Source organism: Amaranthus tricolor, chromosome 5, assembly GCF_026212465.1.
Source record: "Amaranthus tricolor cultivar Red isolate AtriRed21 chromosome 5, ASM2621246v1, whole genome shotgun sequence".
In the NCBI taxonomy this organism is placed as follows: Eukaryota; Viridiplantae; Streptophyta; class Magnoliopsida; order Caryophyllales; family Amaranthaceae; genus Amaranthus; species Amaranthus tricolor.
The window spans coordinates 31,572,107-31,590,953 of NC_080051.1; the positions used below are offsets into that span (position 1 = coordinate 31,572,107).

The window sequence follows — 18,847 nt, forward strand, 5'->3', positions numbered from 1 at the left end:
AAATAACATTTAATTATAATGTTTTAACATCTATATTAAGAATAAAATACAAATTTAAAGTGATTGATAAATAGTTTTAAAAAATAAAATAGAAGAATCACTCCGAATGTGAGGGAGTACTTCCTTTTCATCATAAAGATATGTTTTTTTCCAATTAAAATAAAATACTCATGTGAATTAAAAAGTGAAACATATTTTTGGGACGGAGTGGGTAGTTTTTTCTTGGCATTATATAAATACAGATTTCAGGCTAGAGAGCTCGAAAGTGAAATCACTGCACGTACAAGAAAATTAACCATGAGGCAACAAAGACAGTTATTTTTTATGTTGTTTTTGGTATGTTTTCTGTTCAAATGTGGCAGTGCATTTAAAATGTCGATGCAGTTTGAAGCAATCTACCAATTCGGAGACTCTCTCAACGACAATGGCAACTTTATTCGGCTTCCAACCGGGTGGCACTCCGCCTATGGAAGGCTGCCGTATGGTCAAGCCTTGAAAATGCCCACGGGTCGGGCTTCTGATGGCCTTGTCATTGGAGACTTCATCGGTATGCTTCATAAATTTTACTCTATTTACTTAGCTTGTATAATATCAACATGTGGAATCAAGTCCAGTCTTGTCTAGACCATGGTTTAAGTCATTAATTAATATTGAATTTGTTGTCCCTTATCATGTCAATGCCAAGTTTGTTTACGATTGAACATGAAAAATGAAGGTTTATATATGGGATTACGGCATTGGTAAAGTTCATAGAGGATTCTATATACTACTTATTTTAATAAGTAATAAATTAATAATAGTGGGTTATTGGATTATTCAACTTTCCACATTTGACACTAATTTAGTGGTTTAGTTTTTAAAAATTTAGTTATTTGCATCTCTAATCAAGAATTTTTATAGTTTTTTATTAATATGTCGAAATTATAATACAATAGTTTTACATTTTTCACTCTATTATACTTATTTTTTTTAATTTTCCTGAAGAATTTTAATGAGACGATTATTTATTTTCATGCCTAAAATGATTCTCATATCAGTGAAAAAATCTAAGTTCTAGAGTATTATTGAAGAAAACTTGGACTAAATAAAATTATTCTACAATTTAATTAAATAAAGCGCCAATCTCAAAAAAAACAAACAAAAGTAGTGCGGAATACGGCATTCTATATCAAATTCTTAAAATCTTACCACATTGAAATTTGTTCCATTAACTTGTGTTTCAATAGAATGTAATCATTTTTTAAGAAACTTATTTGGGTAATATAAAACATACACCTCATTATCTCAATACTATTAACTTAATACTGTAATTTAAAAAGTCGAATATATGTAATTGCATGTAATTGCCTCGATAATATTTGATGCATAATGAAGTTGTAATGGTGAATGCACGCAGCATCGTACTTCCAGCTACCACAACTGAACCCATATCTTGCCTATGGAAGCGATTTCAGCCATGGAGTCAATTTCGCGGTGGTTGGTGCTACTGCTACTGGTGGAGGACGTACCATTTCCTTGGCGGACCAACTTTCTTGGTTTAAATATTATCTTGCTTCATCTTTCACTTATCCGACGGGTACATCTTTTAAACATTCATAAAGTATATGTAACTATATATTGGGCCGGGCTTCACTTTTGGGTCAATTTGGTTTCTTAATTAAAATATAATTTGGAGTTTCAGTTATTAGCTTATTAAACTTTTATTAGAATTGATTTTTTAAGATGATTTAGAAGCCAACGTGACAGAATATCACAAGTTTAATTGTCATCCACCCTTCATCTCAATTAAACTACTTGCTGTCAGATATGAGAAAGTCTTATGGCCCAAAGAACTCCCGTGTGAGGGATCATTATAAAGTATATAACGTTATTGTTGAAATTTAACCATCAACTTAAGTTTTTAGTTTGTATTTCACATTTATAAACACTACGTTAATACTTTAATACTTGGATTAGTTTGTTTCAATGTTGTATAATTAATTAGTTAGGAAGTACTCACTTTTAAGATATATTTGAGTGCAAGATACTCTTTTTTGTACATATAATTATTGTCATAGAATTACATATACTAATGCATTCTTAATTAATACAGCAATTAAAGAGAAACTCGAAAAGTCATTGGTGATAATGGGAGAAATTGGAGGTAATGACTTCAATGGTCCTTTCTATGCCCACAAAACTATTTCTGAAGTGTCTCTGCTCGTTCCAAAAGTTGTCAAAACCGTCAAAGATGCAATTGAGGTTAGTTTCAAATATTAATTAGGACAAAATATTCTATTATTCTAATTAAATTAATGTTTAATTTATATCATCAACGGAGTAAAAATACACAATAATTAGATGTGCTTGGTTTATTATACATTTTATCAGAATTTTGAAACTTAATTAAAAAATAAGTAATTAAATTAAATTAAATATTCTAGACTTTATTTTTAAATGTCCTATACAGCTATATAGTTAAATATCTTATACACGTCTATTGTCTAGATACACAATTAACATGGTCCCTCTAAAAATGTTACCGCAGAGTTAAGAAGTTTTTTGTTTTGTTTTTTTATTTAAAAGATGAAAAAATTAATATTATTCAAAATATAATGATGTTTCTTTTTAATTTGTTTAATTATTATAATACAGTTTGTGATATCCATTGGGGCTACTAATATAGTGGTGCCGGGGAATTTTGCTATTGGTTGTGTGCCTCTGTATCTTGTTGAATTTGCTACAAATGATACCTCAAAGTATGATGAGTATCATTGCTTGAAAGACTATAATCAATTTGCAAGATTTTACAATCAAGAGTTGATAAAAGTCATCAAAGAATTGCAATATGAGCATCCAAATGTGGCCATTGTCTATGCTGACTATTATTCCGCATTGATATCCGTTGTTAGAAACGCTCAACAATTAGGTAATTAATCTTAAACTCTTTCATAAACGATATATGATCTCTCACATTCATCTCTTTTGATTCGTGTATTCAACCCCGTATTTATCGTTTGTGTTTTGGCTTTTTTATTGTTGTACATTTGTATATATGGACTAATTAAGTTTAGGAAATATTATCACAAATAACACAACATTTTGCTTATTACTTTATAATAATACCAATTTTTGATTAATCAAGTATAATATCAATTTTGGGGTGTTTTCCTAAAATATCACTAACATAATAAAAATCAAACAGTATGAGATTATATGACCAAAAATTAATAAATTAGCTAATAAATTAAGTTGGTGTTATTCTAGGAAAAACCCTATTTAAGTTGGTATTATTCATGTTTAATCAAATTAAAGTTGCTATTTTTTTGGACGGTAATTTTTCCTTAAGTGTATGCCAATAAACATCCATGATTTATTATATTTAGTTAGAATAAGTTTGATTCAACAAACATAATTTAACGTAAGTCATAATAATTAATTATGCATGCTCATCCTTAAAATAGAAATAATTTCAGTATGAATAGATTTAGTTTCGCAAAAATAAGTTTAATTCAATAAAACAAATTAATAGAGTATATATCATATACTCTATTAATGTAAAAGTTTAGGTGTCTGTAAAAGTTTGTGATTGTAAAAGTTTAGGTGTCTGTCACTTAACAATATTAGAGCAATGAAATGTTAATCACCAAAGTTAACGAAAAATAAAATTTGACAGGATTCGAGCAAGATGGTATCGAAAAGGCTTGTTGTGGAGATGGTAATAATCCATACAATTATGGTGAGAAAGGTTGTGGGAGTGTTGGAGCTACAGTTTGTGAAGATCCAAGTAAAAGACTGAATTGGGATGGAGTTCATATGACTCAACATGGATACAAATGTGTTGTTGATTCTTTAGTTAAACAGTTTGTTCCTGCACTTGAAAGACAAATTCGTAGACGACGACGTAACATAAATCATACATAATCTATAGAGTTTTTCACTTACGTACTAATACTATTATTATTTGGGTAAATTAATTAATTAAGGTTAAAAGGGGTCATTTTTTGTGTTAGTTAAATCTTGATGAGTTATTGATATATCAAATTATTGGCATTTACATTACTCATTAAAGTAATAATAATTAGCTACATATTCTTATACAATTATATATTGTTGAACATTTATTTTGATCTATCTTTGCTTAAATTTATCAACTTCAAAATTTATAGATTTATTGAGGGAAATATATAATCAATTTATGTACTTAGAATGTATAGTCGATCGATCAAATCAGTTAGAAAAGATTTATTGAGGGCAATTCATCATATTAACTAATCTATTAATAATTTATATTTACATTGTACAAAAGATTTCATTCATAGCTTCAAATGACATAAGCTACTTTACAAGTAAACGGTTATAAAAGAATTATTCTAAATTTTTATCACTTCAATAAATTTTATGTAAAATATTATAAAATAGGATATAATGAAGCGGAGCGATATGGGGTGGCAAAGGCCTCATACGGTCATACTAATAACCTACCTATTACTCATGGTGAGTTGAAAACCAGAAACTTTCATGCTCAAATCTGTCCATTACCTACTAAAATTATATATCTATATCTATCTAAATTAGAGTGAATATAATTTAAAACCCGTAAAATCATACATGCTTCTCATTCCTAAACATGTAGTATAATGGAATAATAACTTATCACCAATCAAATATTTTAGTATAGACGATGTTGATTCAATTAGGAACGGGAACAGCAACAAGAGGGGGGGTGAATTGTTGTTGTTGCAAGTTTAAGCGATTGTGCCTTGTTTTTGCGGAATTATTCAAAATAAATAAAGCTTAAACTAAGAGCAAAATAATAAGAGAGACACAAGATTTTACGTGGAAACCTTTTGGGCCTAAACAAAAGGAAAAACCACGACCACTTGGGATTTCTAACAACTTCACTATGTTTAAGGCAATTAGTTACAATTACAATAAACACCCTACTTCACTCGAAGCGAAACAACTAGGCCAACTCTTCACTCTCTAATTGCTTTACTCAAAGCAACAAACTTAGCTTTACAATAAGCTAATCCTCTCTAGCTTCACTAAAAGCTATCTAACTTCCCCCTTAGACTCACCCGAGTCTAATTACATAAACTCTCAAAAACCCTTACAAAAAGGATATAAATTCTCTAAAATAAATCAAAGAGTTGCATCAAGAAAATATTATAAATTAATTGGCAATTTTGAGAACAAAATATTTCTTGTAAAATCCAACAAAAACGTATGAAAAATACTTAAGCACAAAACGTTGGATTACTTCTCTCTTTTTTAAAAACCGGAATTAACTTGCAATTTATAGAAAATAATATTCCTAAGAAAATGGAATAATCCAATCCATTATCCCACTATCAAGAGATCATGGGAGTAATGTGGATTAAGCAAACACACGGTTATTTCCATAAGATTTGATTAAGTCAAATCGCACGTGTACACAAACAATAACCGCTGTTCCCTTAATAACCGCTGTTCCCTAAAGTAGCAGTTTCTTCAGTAGTAATTCCTGTTCCCCAAATTAATGGCTGGAACTTCATGCTATATTTAGAAAACGGTTAATCTTAGTGGGAATGATTGCTTGCTAATTTTTAGGAATAAAAACCGGTTAGAAAGATTTGCTAAGACCAATTCAAAGTTAGTTAATTCTATTTTTAACAAATCCAGGATTTACTAAAAATAGATCCTAAAATAAAGGATCTTAACAAATAAAACGTGAATTCATTTTCTTTAACAAAAACGATTTGCCAATTAACTTTAATAAATTATTACTGCAACAATTTAATTTAAAATACATTAACTAAAAATAATAATTAAAATATGATAACCAGAATTTTTAGTCAACGTAGTCAACCTTCAGCTCAGGAACAGTGTGCTGTCTCCAGACTTCAGTTTAGCTAGAACATCCAACTTGGGAACAGTAGATCTGCTGTCTCCATTTTACATCCCAAGCGATATACTTCTCCTAACATCAATTGAAACCTTTTGACATGTACGTTTCCATAAGCTAAGGCATAGGTACTATCAACGATCATTATCACGACCGGATATCGACCTGCACAATCTCTAAAAACATATTTGCTAAAGTGTAGTCATCATCAAAACTCAAGAGGTCCAACAAATTCCCCCTTTTTGATGATGACAAACTTTTCAAACAAACTTAAAAACAAAATAGAGTAAACCAATGTTGAAGAGTATGTTAGAGATCAAAACAACTCTTCTTAACTAAATATCATGAAACCAGTTACTCTAGAAATAATCAAAACAACAACTTTATATAATCAGAGCTTAAAAGAAATTAGCATAAACAAACAACTAACCAAAACCAGAAATATCAGTATTCAGTATCTTAATCCTTAATGCAATGAGAAACCTAGTTTCAGTGTTAATGAGCAACAACTAACAGCTATCAACACAAACATCCGAAACCAAACATCAGAAACAAACCAGCACCTTAATCCATAAGTCCAACATAATAGAGTTAACTAGATCTCAAACATGCTCAAGCATTATTTAAGTTTGTGCCAAATATTCCCCCTTTTGACATCATGCAAAAAGAAGATAAGCAATCAAACCACAGCACTAAACATATAGTTATAGTCAAAGAGAGAATAAGGATGCACAAATTAAAAAGCAATAACAATGAATGCAAGCATGATAAGCAATGACTAATCAAACCTAACAGTTAGTAGCATATGTAAAAAGGTTTAACAAAGTTAACAATGTTTAAGAGGTGTACCCCAGCTGGTACCAAAAGACAAAGAAATTGTTTGGTGACAGAGATAGTAGCAATGAAACATAAAAGATATTAAAGGAGAACTAGGAAGCAGGGGCATCTTCATCAATATATTCTGTTTCCACCTCCACTGTGTCCAATTTAGCACCAAGACGAGCCTCCATTTGAGTCATCTGGTCAGCTAATGAGGCTAGGGAAACACGAATCTCATCTTGAAATTTGAAGAAGCGATCCTGCAAATCATCAAGCTTGAGGAGAATGGAGTATAAGGGGGCAGTAGGAACGGTTGCCTGATCAAAGCTTTGTCTGTGAAATGATGGTGGTGGTGATCTTGGTGTTGGTGATGGTGGTGGTGGAGTGGTTGGCTTTGGTGAGGGAAAACTATTGGGTTCAGCCCTAGAGTCATCATCAAGAGCAACTTCAGGTCCCATCCCCTTGTCTTCTTCCTCCTTATCAGAAGGAACAACCTCCTGTTCCTTAACTCCAGCTCCTTCTTTCTCCTGTTCCTCCTTTTCAACTTCTTTTTCCTGTTCCTCCTTCTCCACTTCTTCCTCTACTTCCTGTTCCTCCTTTTCCTTCCCCTCTTCCTCCTGTTCCTCATCATCAGAATCAATTTCAATCTGTTTCACAGCATTTTCAAGGATCCCTTCCTCATTTAATTTAAGGCGCAAGTTATTCAAACATTTTGCACCTATCATGTTACTGGGACCCATAGGAAAACTGTATTCTCCAAGTGGAACACCAAATTTTGAGAAAATCCAGGACAATAAACCACCATAGCCTACCATACATCTTTTGGCTATACAATCATTTAAATGCGAAATCATCAAGGAAGGAAAGTTAATCTTTATATTGTTCACCATACAGTAAATCAAAGTGGCATCTCGAAGACTTACCTCACTACGTTTTGAATTTCGTGGTAAAATAAACCTTCGAGCAATGTTGTAAAGTAACTTGTGTAAGGGGGACAAAACATTGTGACTCACTTTACCTCTCTTTTGCCTAACACCTAAACATCTCCAAACATCCTTTTCATCAATCCCAGAAAACGCAATTTTTGACCCAACATAATAAACATCAAAACCAGTGGCTGGCACTCCTAGCCACTCTCCTAACGTCAAACTATCAAATTCAATTTCAATTTCTTTAATTGAACTGAAACAGACTCCATCATTAATAGAAAAGTTAGAGATGAACTCACGCATAATTTCTGGGTAAATGGGATTGCAGCAGTAATCGCACATGAGTGATTCCCAATGTTGAGTTTGTAGAATTTTGTGAAATTGAGGAAAGTTTGCAGTCTCATACCACTCTTTGTCAAGGCCAAAGCCAACTGACATTTCTTTGGAAAGTTCCTCAGCGTTTAAGTAGTGGGTTACCTTCATTTTCTTTACAGAACGTGTTGGAGGTTTCTTGGATCCTCTTGATCTCTTACTGCTTGCATGTATTTTCGGGGAGATGGGGGTTCCCTCCTGTTCTTTTGATGAAGACTCAGGCTTAGGAGTGTGAGAAGGTGGGTAGATGACTTGAAGAGGTACAGGTTGCTTCATTTTAGGGTTCTGGTTTTTGATTTTCATGGAAGTTTTGGAAGAGAAGAGAAAGTGTAATGGAGAAAATGACGGTTTGGGGTTGAGTGAAAGGGAAAGGGTAATGATTATGAAGTGAAGGATGGAACGTGAGGGAGTGGGTTTATTTGTGAGAGGTGACGGTTACTAAATGTTCCATTTTCCTTAGTTATGCATTTTGATACAGAGACACGAAATCGAGACAGATGAATTTGATGATCCAACTCCTACTTCCAAAAAAAAATTGCTGGAAAAAAAATTTATATATAATTTTATTTATTTTTTTTATTTTTTATATTTTTATTATATATTTATAATAAGAAAATGATAATATTATGCTACTACCGTTTGATCAAAATAATCATGCAATCATAAGAACATTCAAAGTATATTCCCTTAAAAAAAATGCGTACCTGATCCTATCAATAATTGATCTTTCAATCAAGTTTATTGTGGTTGATTGATCATTTTCAATTTTTATTTTGTCTCTAAGGATCATATATGACACTTCCTTTAATGCAGCTTGATCATGCCAAGTTCCAATCTCATTTTCTCATGCTGTTCCCTTGGAAGCGGTTTGGTCATGATATCTGCTATTTGCTCATTAGTGTTTACATGCTTAACAATAATATTTTTATTTTCAACATTATCCTTAAGAAAATGATGCCTAATATGGATGTGCTTTACTCGTGAGTGATGCACTGGATCTTTGGATATGCATATGGCATTGGTATTATCGCAATAAATAGGAACACATGCATACTTAATACCAAAGTCTCTTAGCTGCTGCTTTATCCATATCATTTGGGAACAGCAAGCTGCTGCTGCTACGTACTCAGCTTCAGCGGTTGATAATGCAACAGTGTTTTGTTTCTTGGAGCTCCACGAAACTAAACATGAGCCAAGAAATTGTACCATACCTGACGTGCTTTTTCTATTAACAAGATCTCCTGCATAATCTGCATCACTAAAGCCTTTCAAATCAAAAACATCACTTTTAGGATAAAATAATGATAAATCATCTGTTCCCTTTAGATATCTCAAAATACGTTTCACTGCAGTTAGATGTGATTCTTTAGGGTTAGATTGAAATCTTGCACATAAACCAACACTAAATGAAATATCGGGTCTACTAGCAGTTAGATATAATAAAGATCCAATCATGCCTCTATACATAGTTTGGTCAATATTTGTTCCATTTGTATCTTCATCTAATCTTACATTAGTAGCCATGGGTGTATGGTTGGTTTTAGCGTTATTCATGCCATATTTCTTAAGAAGTTCTTTTATATATTTTTGTTGATGAATAAAGATACCATTTTCAGTTTGTTTAATTTGCAAACCAAGAAAGAAATTTAATTCTCCCATCATGCTCATTTCAAATTCAGTGCTCATAAGGTTAGCAAATTCTTTACATAGCAATTCATTTGTGGCACCAAAAATAATATCATCAACATATATTTGAACAACTAATATATTGGAACCTTTGTTCTTAAAGAATAAGGTTTTATCAATTTTACCTCTAATAAAGTCATTTTGGATCAAAAACTTTGATAGTCTTTCATACCATTGCCTAGGAGCTTGTTTCAACCCATAAAGAGCTTTATCAAGCTTATAGACATGATCAAGACACGAGGTATTCTCAAAGCCAGGCGGTTGTTCAACAAAAACTTCTTCATCAAGAAAACCATTCAAGAAAGCACATTTCACATCCATTTGATATAATTTAAAGTTCATAAATGCAGCAAAAGAAATTAAAATTCTAATAGCTTCTAACCTTGCTACTGGAGCAAATGTCTCAGTATAATCAATACCTTCTTGTTGATTGTACCCTTTGACCACGAGCCTTGCTTTGTTTCTTACAATTATTCCATGCTCATCTAGTTTGTTCCGAAATACCCATTTCAAACCAATTACCTTCTTGTGTTTCGGTTTGGGTTCTAAATGCCATACTTTGTTCCTTTCAAATTCGTTCAATTCATCTTGCATGGCTACAACCCATTCGGAATCCTTTAGAGCTTCTTCGTGATTTTTGGGTTCAAGTGATGATAGGAACGCAAAATGTGCACAAAAATTTCTCATTTGAGATCGAGTTTGTGTTCCTTTATTCAAATCACTTACAATCAAATCAAGAGGATGGTATTTTTGATATCTCCAAGGTTTTGGCATAAAATCTCTTGTGGGAACAGTAGCATGTTCTGGTTCATCAGCTTGATTAACATTCTGTTCAGCTACTGGGTTGTTCTGCTCATCTGTGGGAACAGCTGGATTGGGAACAGTCTGCTGTTCCTGATGTTCTGGCAGTTCCTGAACTTGACCAGTACTTTCTGCTTCTGCTGGAACCGGCTGTTCACCAGCTGTTTCTTGATCATGCACTTTCAATTCTTCATCATCTTCTTCTAGATTTGCAAGACCTATCTTAAAATTATTTGTATCCTGTTCACTTGACAAAAAGTTAGTTTCATCGAAAATTATGTGAACGGATTCTTCCACACTCATTGTTCTTTTGTTATAGACTCTATATGCCTTACTTTGAGATGAGTAGCCAAGAAATACTGCTTCATCACTTCTTTCATCAAATTTACCTATATTCCGTTTTCCATTAACATGTACAAAACATTTGCATCCAAACACACGAAAATAGGCAATATTTGGTTTAACACCTTTAAACAGTTCATAGGGTGTCTTAGAAGTGATTGGTCTTATCAATACTCTATTTAAAATATAACATGCAGTATTAACAGCCTCGGCCCAAAAATTTCTAGGTAAACCACTAGCAATTAACATAGTTCTAGCCATTTCTTCTAAAGTTCTATTTTTCCTTTCTACAACACCATTTTGTTGTGGTGTTCTAGGGGCGGAAAAATTGTGACTTATTCCATGTTCATTGCAATAACTCATAAAGCTTGAATTTTCAAATTCTTTACCATGATCTGACCTTATGTGAACAATTTGATTATTGGTAGATTTTTGTATTTTGTTAGCGAAAGAAACAAACTCATTAAAGGCTTCATCTTTACTAACTAGAAATAAAGTCCATGTAAATCTACTATAATCATCAATAATAACAAACACATATCTCTTGCCACTACGGCTTTGTATTCTCATAGGTCCACACAAATCCATGTGTAATAATTCAAGCGTTTTTGAGGTGGTCACAACATTCTTTGGTTTAAAAGATGACCTTACTTGTTTTCCTTTGGCACAAGGATCATATATTTCATCTTTAAGGAATTTTATAGATGGTAGTCCTCTAACTAGGTCTTTAGATCTTAATGAATTAATCAATGAATAACTAGCATGACCTAGACGCTTATGCCAAAGAAGTGGGTCGTCTTCTATAACACTTAGACACGTTAGACTGTTTCTGGGAACAGTGTCCAGGTCCACTACATAAGTGTTCCCTTTTCTGTTTCCCTCAAGAATGATGTCTCCAGTGTCATTCCTAGAAATAATGCACTTTTCAGAAGTAAAGTTTACAGAGTTACCCTTATCACAAAATTGAGAAATGCTAAGTAAGTTGTGTTTCAAATTCTCGACTAAAAATACATTATCAATGGCGTGGGAACATGACCTTCCAACCTTTCCTTTGGCGATTATCTCACCCTTCATATTGTCACCGAAGGTTACTGTTCCCCCATCATAGGCTTCAAGTGAGAGAAATTTAGATTTGTCACCCGTCATATGCTTGGAACACCCACTGTCGAGATACCATGAGCTGTTCCCCCTCACTTGGACCTGTAAGATAATTAATTGTTAATTATAGGAACCCAGACTTTCTTGGGTTCCTTGTCGATCTTACATGAATCATATTTATCAATTTGAATGTTATAGATATAGTTTCTGTTAGAGACAGTATACTGTTCCCTTTTGGTGCACTGTTCCTTCAGATGGCCAGCTTTACCACAGAAGGTACAGTACCTGTCTCTAGGAAGATTAACGTAAGCTTTCTTACTTTTGTTATTCTTAAAATAATTTAGGCCTTGTGATTTCTTACTTTTAGCATCTAGAATCCATTTGGGAGTTATTTTGATTTTCCCTTTTTCTCTTGAATTTAATTCAAGATTATTATTGTTGTTACGGTTGGATTCCGAATTCAGTTTTAAATATTGAAAATCATTGCATAAATCTTTAGTAGATGCATCTATCAATTCCTCATTTAAGCCTAATAATTTGTATTGCGATAGCTCAATGTTAAGAATAACATTTTCCTTCTTAAGTCTCTCCATATTTTCCTTTAGGATTATATTTTGGTCCAACAAACCGAAAAATCTGTTTTGGACATCATGTCTAAAGGTGTTTATGTATGAGACATGGTCTTTGCTTACCTTAAGTTCCTTTTCTAACTTGAGACACTTATCATTGCAATTTTCAAGTTTAACTTGTGCCTCTTTTAACAACTCTTTTAATTTATTTTTACTTGGATTGAATGAATGGTCAGAAAATGAATTAGAAATATTTACCTGCTTCTCCTTGCCTTTATGTGTAGCCATGAGACATAGGTTAGCTGTCTCCTCTTCTTCGGGAACAATAGTTTCATTCTCACTTTCAGTTTCTCCCCATGCAGCAATCATGGCCTTACGAAAGTCAGTCTTGTTAAAATTTTCTTTGTTCAACGGTCTTCTTGAATCTCTTGTCTTTCCCTTGCCCTTTTCATTCTTCCATGTTGGGCAATCCTTGATGAAGTGTTCGGTACTTCCACATTTGTGGCATTCAAGATTTTTTGTTCTTCTCTCTCTGTTGTTTCTTTGATTTGCATACCTGCTGTTCCTGAAGAACTTCTTGAATTTTCGTACCAACAAAGCAGCCTCTTCTTCATCACATTCTGATTCGTCCTGTTCCCCCGCTGCCAGAGCCAGTCCCTTGTTCCTGGAACTGTCTGCTGTTCCCAAATGCAATTCATGCGTCATTAGGGAACCAGCCAGCTCCTCTAGATTAAACTTTGTAAAATCTTTTGACTCTTGTATAGCAGTAACCTTGGCCCTCCAGCGCTCATCTTGAGGAAGGCTCCTAAGAATCTTCCTTACTTGTTCATCAGTGGGAATTATTCTTCCAAGAGAGACAAGTTCGTTTGTTATGTTGGTGAACCTAGTGAACATCTCTTGGATACTTTCTCTTGGCTCCATAACAAATCTCTCGTATTTAGACATTAACAAATCAATTTTGGACCGTTTTACTTCACTTGTTCCCTCATGGGTAACAGCAAGCAGGTCCCAAATTTGCTTAGCGGATTTGCACCCCATAATTCTATTATGCTCGTTTGGTCCAAGACCACAATGAAGTAATTTTATAGCAAGAGCATTTAATTCCATTTTCTGAAAATCTTCCTTTTCATATTCGGTTATAGGTTTGGGAACAATTTCATTGTTGGAGTTAGTAGTGGTTACCTCAAAATCTCCGATTTCTATGACTCTCCAAACTTGATAATTTTCCGCTTTAATGAAGATCTCCATCCTATTTTTCCAATATGTATAGAATTTTCCATCGAACATTGGCGTTCTTTGAGTTGAATACCCTTCTTCCATTCGCTCGTTCATAATTGACATTTTTCGGGAACACCAGAATCTGCCCTCAGGGTTTCCTGATCTTCTGGGAACAGGGCTCTGATACCAATTGTTGATTCAATTAGGAACGGGAACAGCAACAAGAGGGGGGGTGAATTGTTGTTGTTGCAAGTTTAAGCGATTGTGCCCTGTTTTTGCGGAATTATTCAAAATAAATAAAGCTTAAACTAAGAGCAAAATAATAAGAGAGACACAAGATTTTACGTGGAAACCTTTTGGGCCTAAACAAAAGGAAAAACCACGACCACTTGGGATTTCTAACAACTTCACTATGTTTAAGGCAATTAGTTACAATTACAATAAACACCCTACTTCACTCGAAGCGAAACAACTAGGCCAACTCTTCACTCTCTAATTGCTTTACTCAAAGCAACAAACTTAGCTTTACAATAAGCTAATCCTCTCTAGCTTCACTAAAAGCTATCTAACTTCCCCCTTAGACTCACCCGAGTCTAATTACATAAACTCTCAAAAACCCTTACAAAAAGGATATAAATTCTCTAAAATAAATCAAAGAGTTGCATCAAGAAAATATTATAAATTAATTGGCAATTTTGAGAACAAAATATTTCTTGTAAAATCCAACAAAAACGTATGAAAAATACTTAAGCACAAAACGTTGGATTACTTCTCTCTTTTTTAAAAACCGGAATTAACTTGCAATTTATAGAAAATAATATTCCTAAGAAAATGGAATAATCCAATCCATTATCCCACTATCAAGAGATCATGGGAGTAATGTGGATTAAGCAAACACACGGTTATTTCCATAAGATTTGATTAAGTCAAATCGCACGTGTACACAAACAATAACCGCTGTTCCCTTAATAACCGCTGTTCCCTAAAGTAGCAGTTTCTTCAGTAGTAATTCCTGTTCCCCAAATTAATGGCTGGAACTTCATGCTATATTTAGAAAACGGTTAATCTTAGTGGGAATGATTGCTTGCTAATTTTTAGGAATAAAAACCGGTTAGAAAGATTTGCTAAGACCAATTCAAAGTTAGTTAATTCTATTTTTAACAAATCCAGGATTTACTAAAAATAGATCCTAAAATAAAGGATCTTAACAAATAAAACGTGAATTCATTTTCTTTAACAAAAACGATTTGCCAATTAACTTTAATAAATTATTACTGCAACAATTTAATTTAAAATACATTAACTAAAAATAATAATTAAAATATGATAACCAGAATTTTTAGTCAACGTAGTCAACCTTCAGCTCAGGAACAGTGTGCTGTCTCCAGACTTCAGTTTAGCTAGAACATCCAACTTGGGAACAGTAGATCTGCTGTCTCCATTTTACATCCCAAGCGATATACTTCTCCTAACATCAATTGAAACCTTTTGACATGTACGTTTCCATAAGCTAAGGCATAGGTACTATCAACGATCATTATCACGACCGGATATCGACCTGCACAATCTCTAAAAACATATTTGCTAAAGTGTAGTCATCATCAAAACTCAAGAGGTCCAACAGACGAAACTCTTGACTTGGACACAACAATAATCAATAATGAATTCGGTAAGCCGTTTTAGTAATAAGTGGTCGTTATTTTTCCTGTGCTTTTAAGAGGATCATTTTAGAAATTGTGTTCCCACAAATTTAGATTTATAGTACATTTAATTATGGACAGGTTTGCCTTTAATTTACTACCAAGGAGTAAGGACAAATAAGTAAAGTTTTTAAATTAAACTTTTCTAAAAGATATAAAATAAAAAGAAAATTGGAATAGCTCGGAAATGTTTAGCATGGAGTAAATTACGGATATGATAGATGGTGCAACATGACTCGCATAAATGAAGACACTTATTACCAAATCCATTATCATTACAAGTTTATTAAAACCATGATTATTATCTCCAAACATATATTAATGTCAATTATATAAATATAATTTTGTGAACATAAATGCAAAAACAAATTGATTAATATTAATTTTTCATAACTAAATTATTAATGTTATTCAAGATATTAATAAACAAAGTTAGTCAAACTAACTACCAACAAAGTCAAAGTAGAATGAAAGGAAAACAATTTTAAAAACTAAAGAAATATACAATTGCTTTAAAAGTAAATCAACCTAATAATCAATTGACATTGAAATGATTGAGAATGAAAATAAAACTTAGACACATTAAACTCCAAGATTGCAAATTCAAAACACCGATACTCTTTTCGTCTCATAAAATTTATTTTAATTTTTTTGTTTTTGTTTGTGTTTATATAGAGTAAGACATAATGTTTAAATGTATGTAAAAGAAATTAAATGTGAATAATTAAAATTAGAATGCAAGTACTTAAGATTTTAGTCGGTTCATGATGTAAGGAAGGAGGTACAAAGTGGGTGCCTTGACCAAGTGCAATAACAACTTCATTGACATGTTTTTCGTTTTTGTTTGATTTTATGGGACACATCTTATTATTTTGTTGAGATCTTTTAGTGATTAGTAAGAGACATATATAAAAAACCTAAATTAGTATTAAATTAAGGTGATTAAAAAAAAAAAAAAAACTTCAAAAATTTGGTTGACTCAAATGACAAGCTCTCTACTTTTTAGTTAATTGTTTAAATAAACAAAGCTCGAGAAGTGAAGACACATGAAAATGTGGTAGTTTCTTTACAAATGATATCGTTTAGTGGAAGAAAAACAATTCCATAAAGCTAATCATGTCTCCCTTTAAAGCTTTAGATGTACCTAAAAGCAGGGACTTTCTATAGTATTTGGAATGCTTTGAAAGACCAGCCAGCCCCTTAAATGATGTATGTTGTAAATCAAATCCAAAATATCCACTTTTTTAATGGAACTAACACTATACCCATTTGTATTTAGTACCTTATTTTTCCTTAATGTTTGACTAATTTACCAAACATGTGATAGTTTATTTTACCATTAATATACTCTTGTATTATATATGTCTCTACTCTCAAGAAACAATATAGTTTATGAAGAACTAATTTTCTCCTCATTTAATTTCAATTGACAATATACAAAACTAATTTCCAAGATTGAAAATTTTTAGTATTTTAAATTAAACGTATTTAGTCATTAAAACTGATTGACATGAATAAACTAATACAAAATTCATTTTCATTTTATATAATCCATATATCATATCGATTTTTTCTTTTAAGAGCTAATTTTAATTCACCAATACTTCATATGTTACTTATATGGAAAGAGCTAATTTTCTCTAATATAAATTTAAAAAGTTTATTTCTCTCTATTAAACATGAACAATTAGTATAACTCATCTCACCTACCATTTATACGTGGAGCTCCACTATAGCACTAACAACTAAGATCTGATAGAGTGTAATATATTTTAACGTCCAAAAAACATATATACCATAATTTATACGTGGAGCTTCGCATTTGTTGTGATATAATATATTTTAGAATTTCAACCATTAGTTTAAGCATTTAGTTGAAGTGAAATGTTATATACTTAATTCATCAATTTTAGTTTAGTTAATTAGTTACAAATTTAATAATTATTTAGATTTAATTAATCAATTTCATTTGAATGATTTGTTATGTGAAAGTAGTTTAGTTTAGTAGGTACTTAACTTAAACAATACTCAATGGCAATGCCCATTCTATTTTACTCTTTAAAAGTAAATCACAGACCAAAAAAGTAGTGGAGTAGCATGTGTACTCATTCTTACTATAAGTCAAACCACCAAATAACACCTGCCTTCCCATAATCCTGAAATCAAAAGTTCAATCATATTTTCCAATTCCAACCATACCCATTTTTATTGGGAATTATTATTTGTCGCCACCTTTTTCATTTTATCGCCACCCCCCCTTCTAACAAAATTACCATATTACCCCTAGATTAAAAAAAATTACAAAAATGCCACTTAAGTTAAAAAATGTTTAAGAAATGTAAATGGCACTTAATAACATTGTTATCGCTTAATGACATTATTATCGGAATTATATATATATTGAATTTTCAGAGGCTTTATGGTAGTATATTCGAATTCAAACACGATACCTTCTCTCTAAAAACTCTCTAGAAACAATAAGTAAAGTTAAACAAGCTAGAACTCTAGATCGAACATCAATGGCATACCAAGACGTGCATGATAACGATCCGGTAAGTAATTAATCGGTTCGATTTTTGCAAAAAAAAAAAAAAAAAAATAGGAACGTAGTCGCACAAACCAGTCGCACAAAACGTGCGACTGGGAGTCGCACGTTTTGTGCGACTGGTTCGTGCGACTGCTTCAATTTTTTTTTTTTTTTTTTTTTTTTTTTTTTTGTATTTGAATAAAAATAAATAAATAGAAGTCGCACAAAACATTTTGTGCGACTTCTATTTATTTTTTTTTTTAACTTCGAATTATAAAATTTATTTTGTTTAATTAAATTAATTTATTTTAATCTATTGTTGTGCTATAATAATGGTATTTTATTATAATTATTTTGTAGAAATAATTATTTTTTAAGTTATTATTATTTTGATATATTATGATAATGTTATTATAATTATTATTTGCAGGACTTTGAAAATTTAGGAGATAATATAGATTATTCTGATAGATTTGTTACCGATAGAGAATTTGATTCTGTAGATGATTTACATACTTGGGCTAATGAGATAGCACTAACAATTGGATTTCAATTTACACGTGCTTCATATAAAAAAAAAGAAGGGCGTTCTAGAGTGAGTCTGTACTTAAGATGTCACCGTTACGATAAAAGAAGTGTTGATTTGCATAACTTAGACAATGCTCCCCGACCAGGTTCCAAAAGTAGGGGTTGTGGGTGTAAATTTATGATTTTAGGAACTAGTCGTAACCCAAAGTAAAGACCTTGGACGGTTAGAGTGTTTCCTGGTGAAAAAGGAATACATAACCATCCGTTCTTCATGTACGTAGATGGTCAAATAAGAGTAAATAGGATGACTGTGGATATCAGGCAGCACATACGAGATCTAAGTGCAACTGGCATGCAACCAGCATTTATAATGTCTTCAATTAGAAGAAATT

General features: G+C 32.2%; 1 protein-coding gene across 1 annotated transcript; it reads left to right on the forward strand.

The window, feature by feature from the left end:
* The first annotated feature begins 222 nt into the window (after positions 1–222).
* On the forward strand, positions 223–4,082 carry LOC130814196 (acetylajmalan esterase-like). The gene is made up of 5 exons (XM_057680265.1): positions 223–547; positions 1,397–1,576; positions 2,093–2,241; positions 2,635–2,908; positions 3,656–4,082. The coding sequence occupies exons 1-5, from the start codon at positions 298–300 to the stop codon at positions 3,901–3,903; spliced, it is 1,101 nt and encodes a 366-aa protein (XP_057536248.1). The 5' UTR covers positions 223–297; the 3' UTR covers positions 3,904–4,082.
* Positions 4,083–18,847: the final 14,765 nt, after the last annotated feature.

Coding starts and splice junctions, on each gene's coding strand:
- LOC130814196 (XM_057680265.1), top strand. CDS start 298: ATGAGGCAACAAAGACAGTTATTTTTTATGTTGTTTTTGGTATGTTTT. Junction 1,577..2,092: donor ATCTTTCACTTATCCGACGG/GTACATCTTTTA, acceptor TAATTAATACAG/CAATTAAAGAGAAACTCGAA. Junction 2,909..3,655: donor TAGAAACGCTCAACAATTAG/GTAATTAATCTT, acceptor AAAATTTGACAG/GATTCGAGCAAGATGGTATC.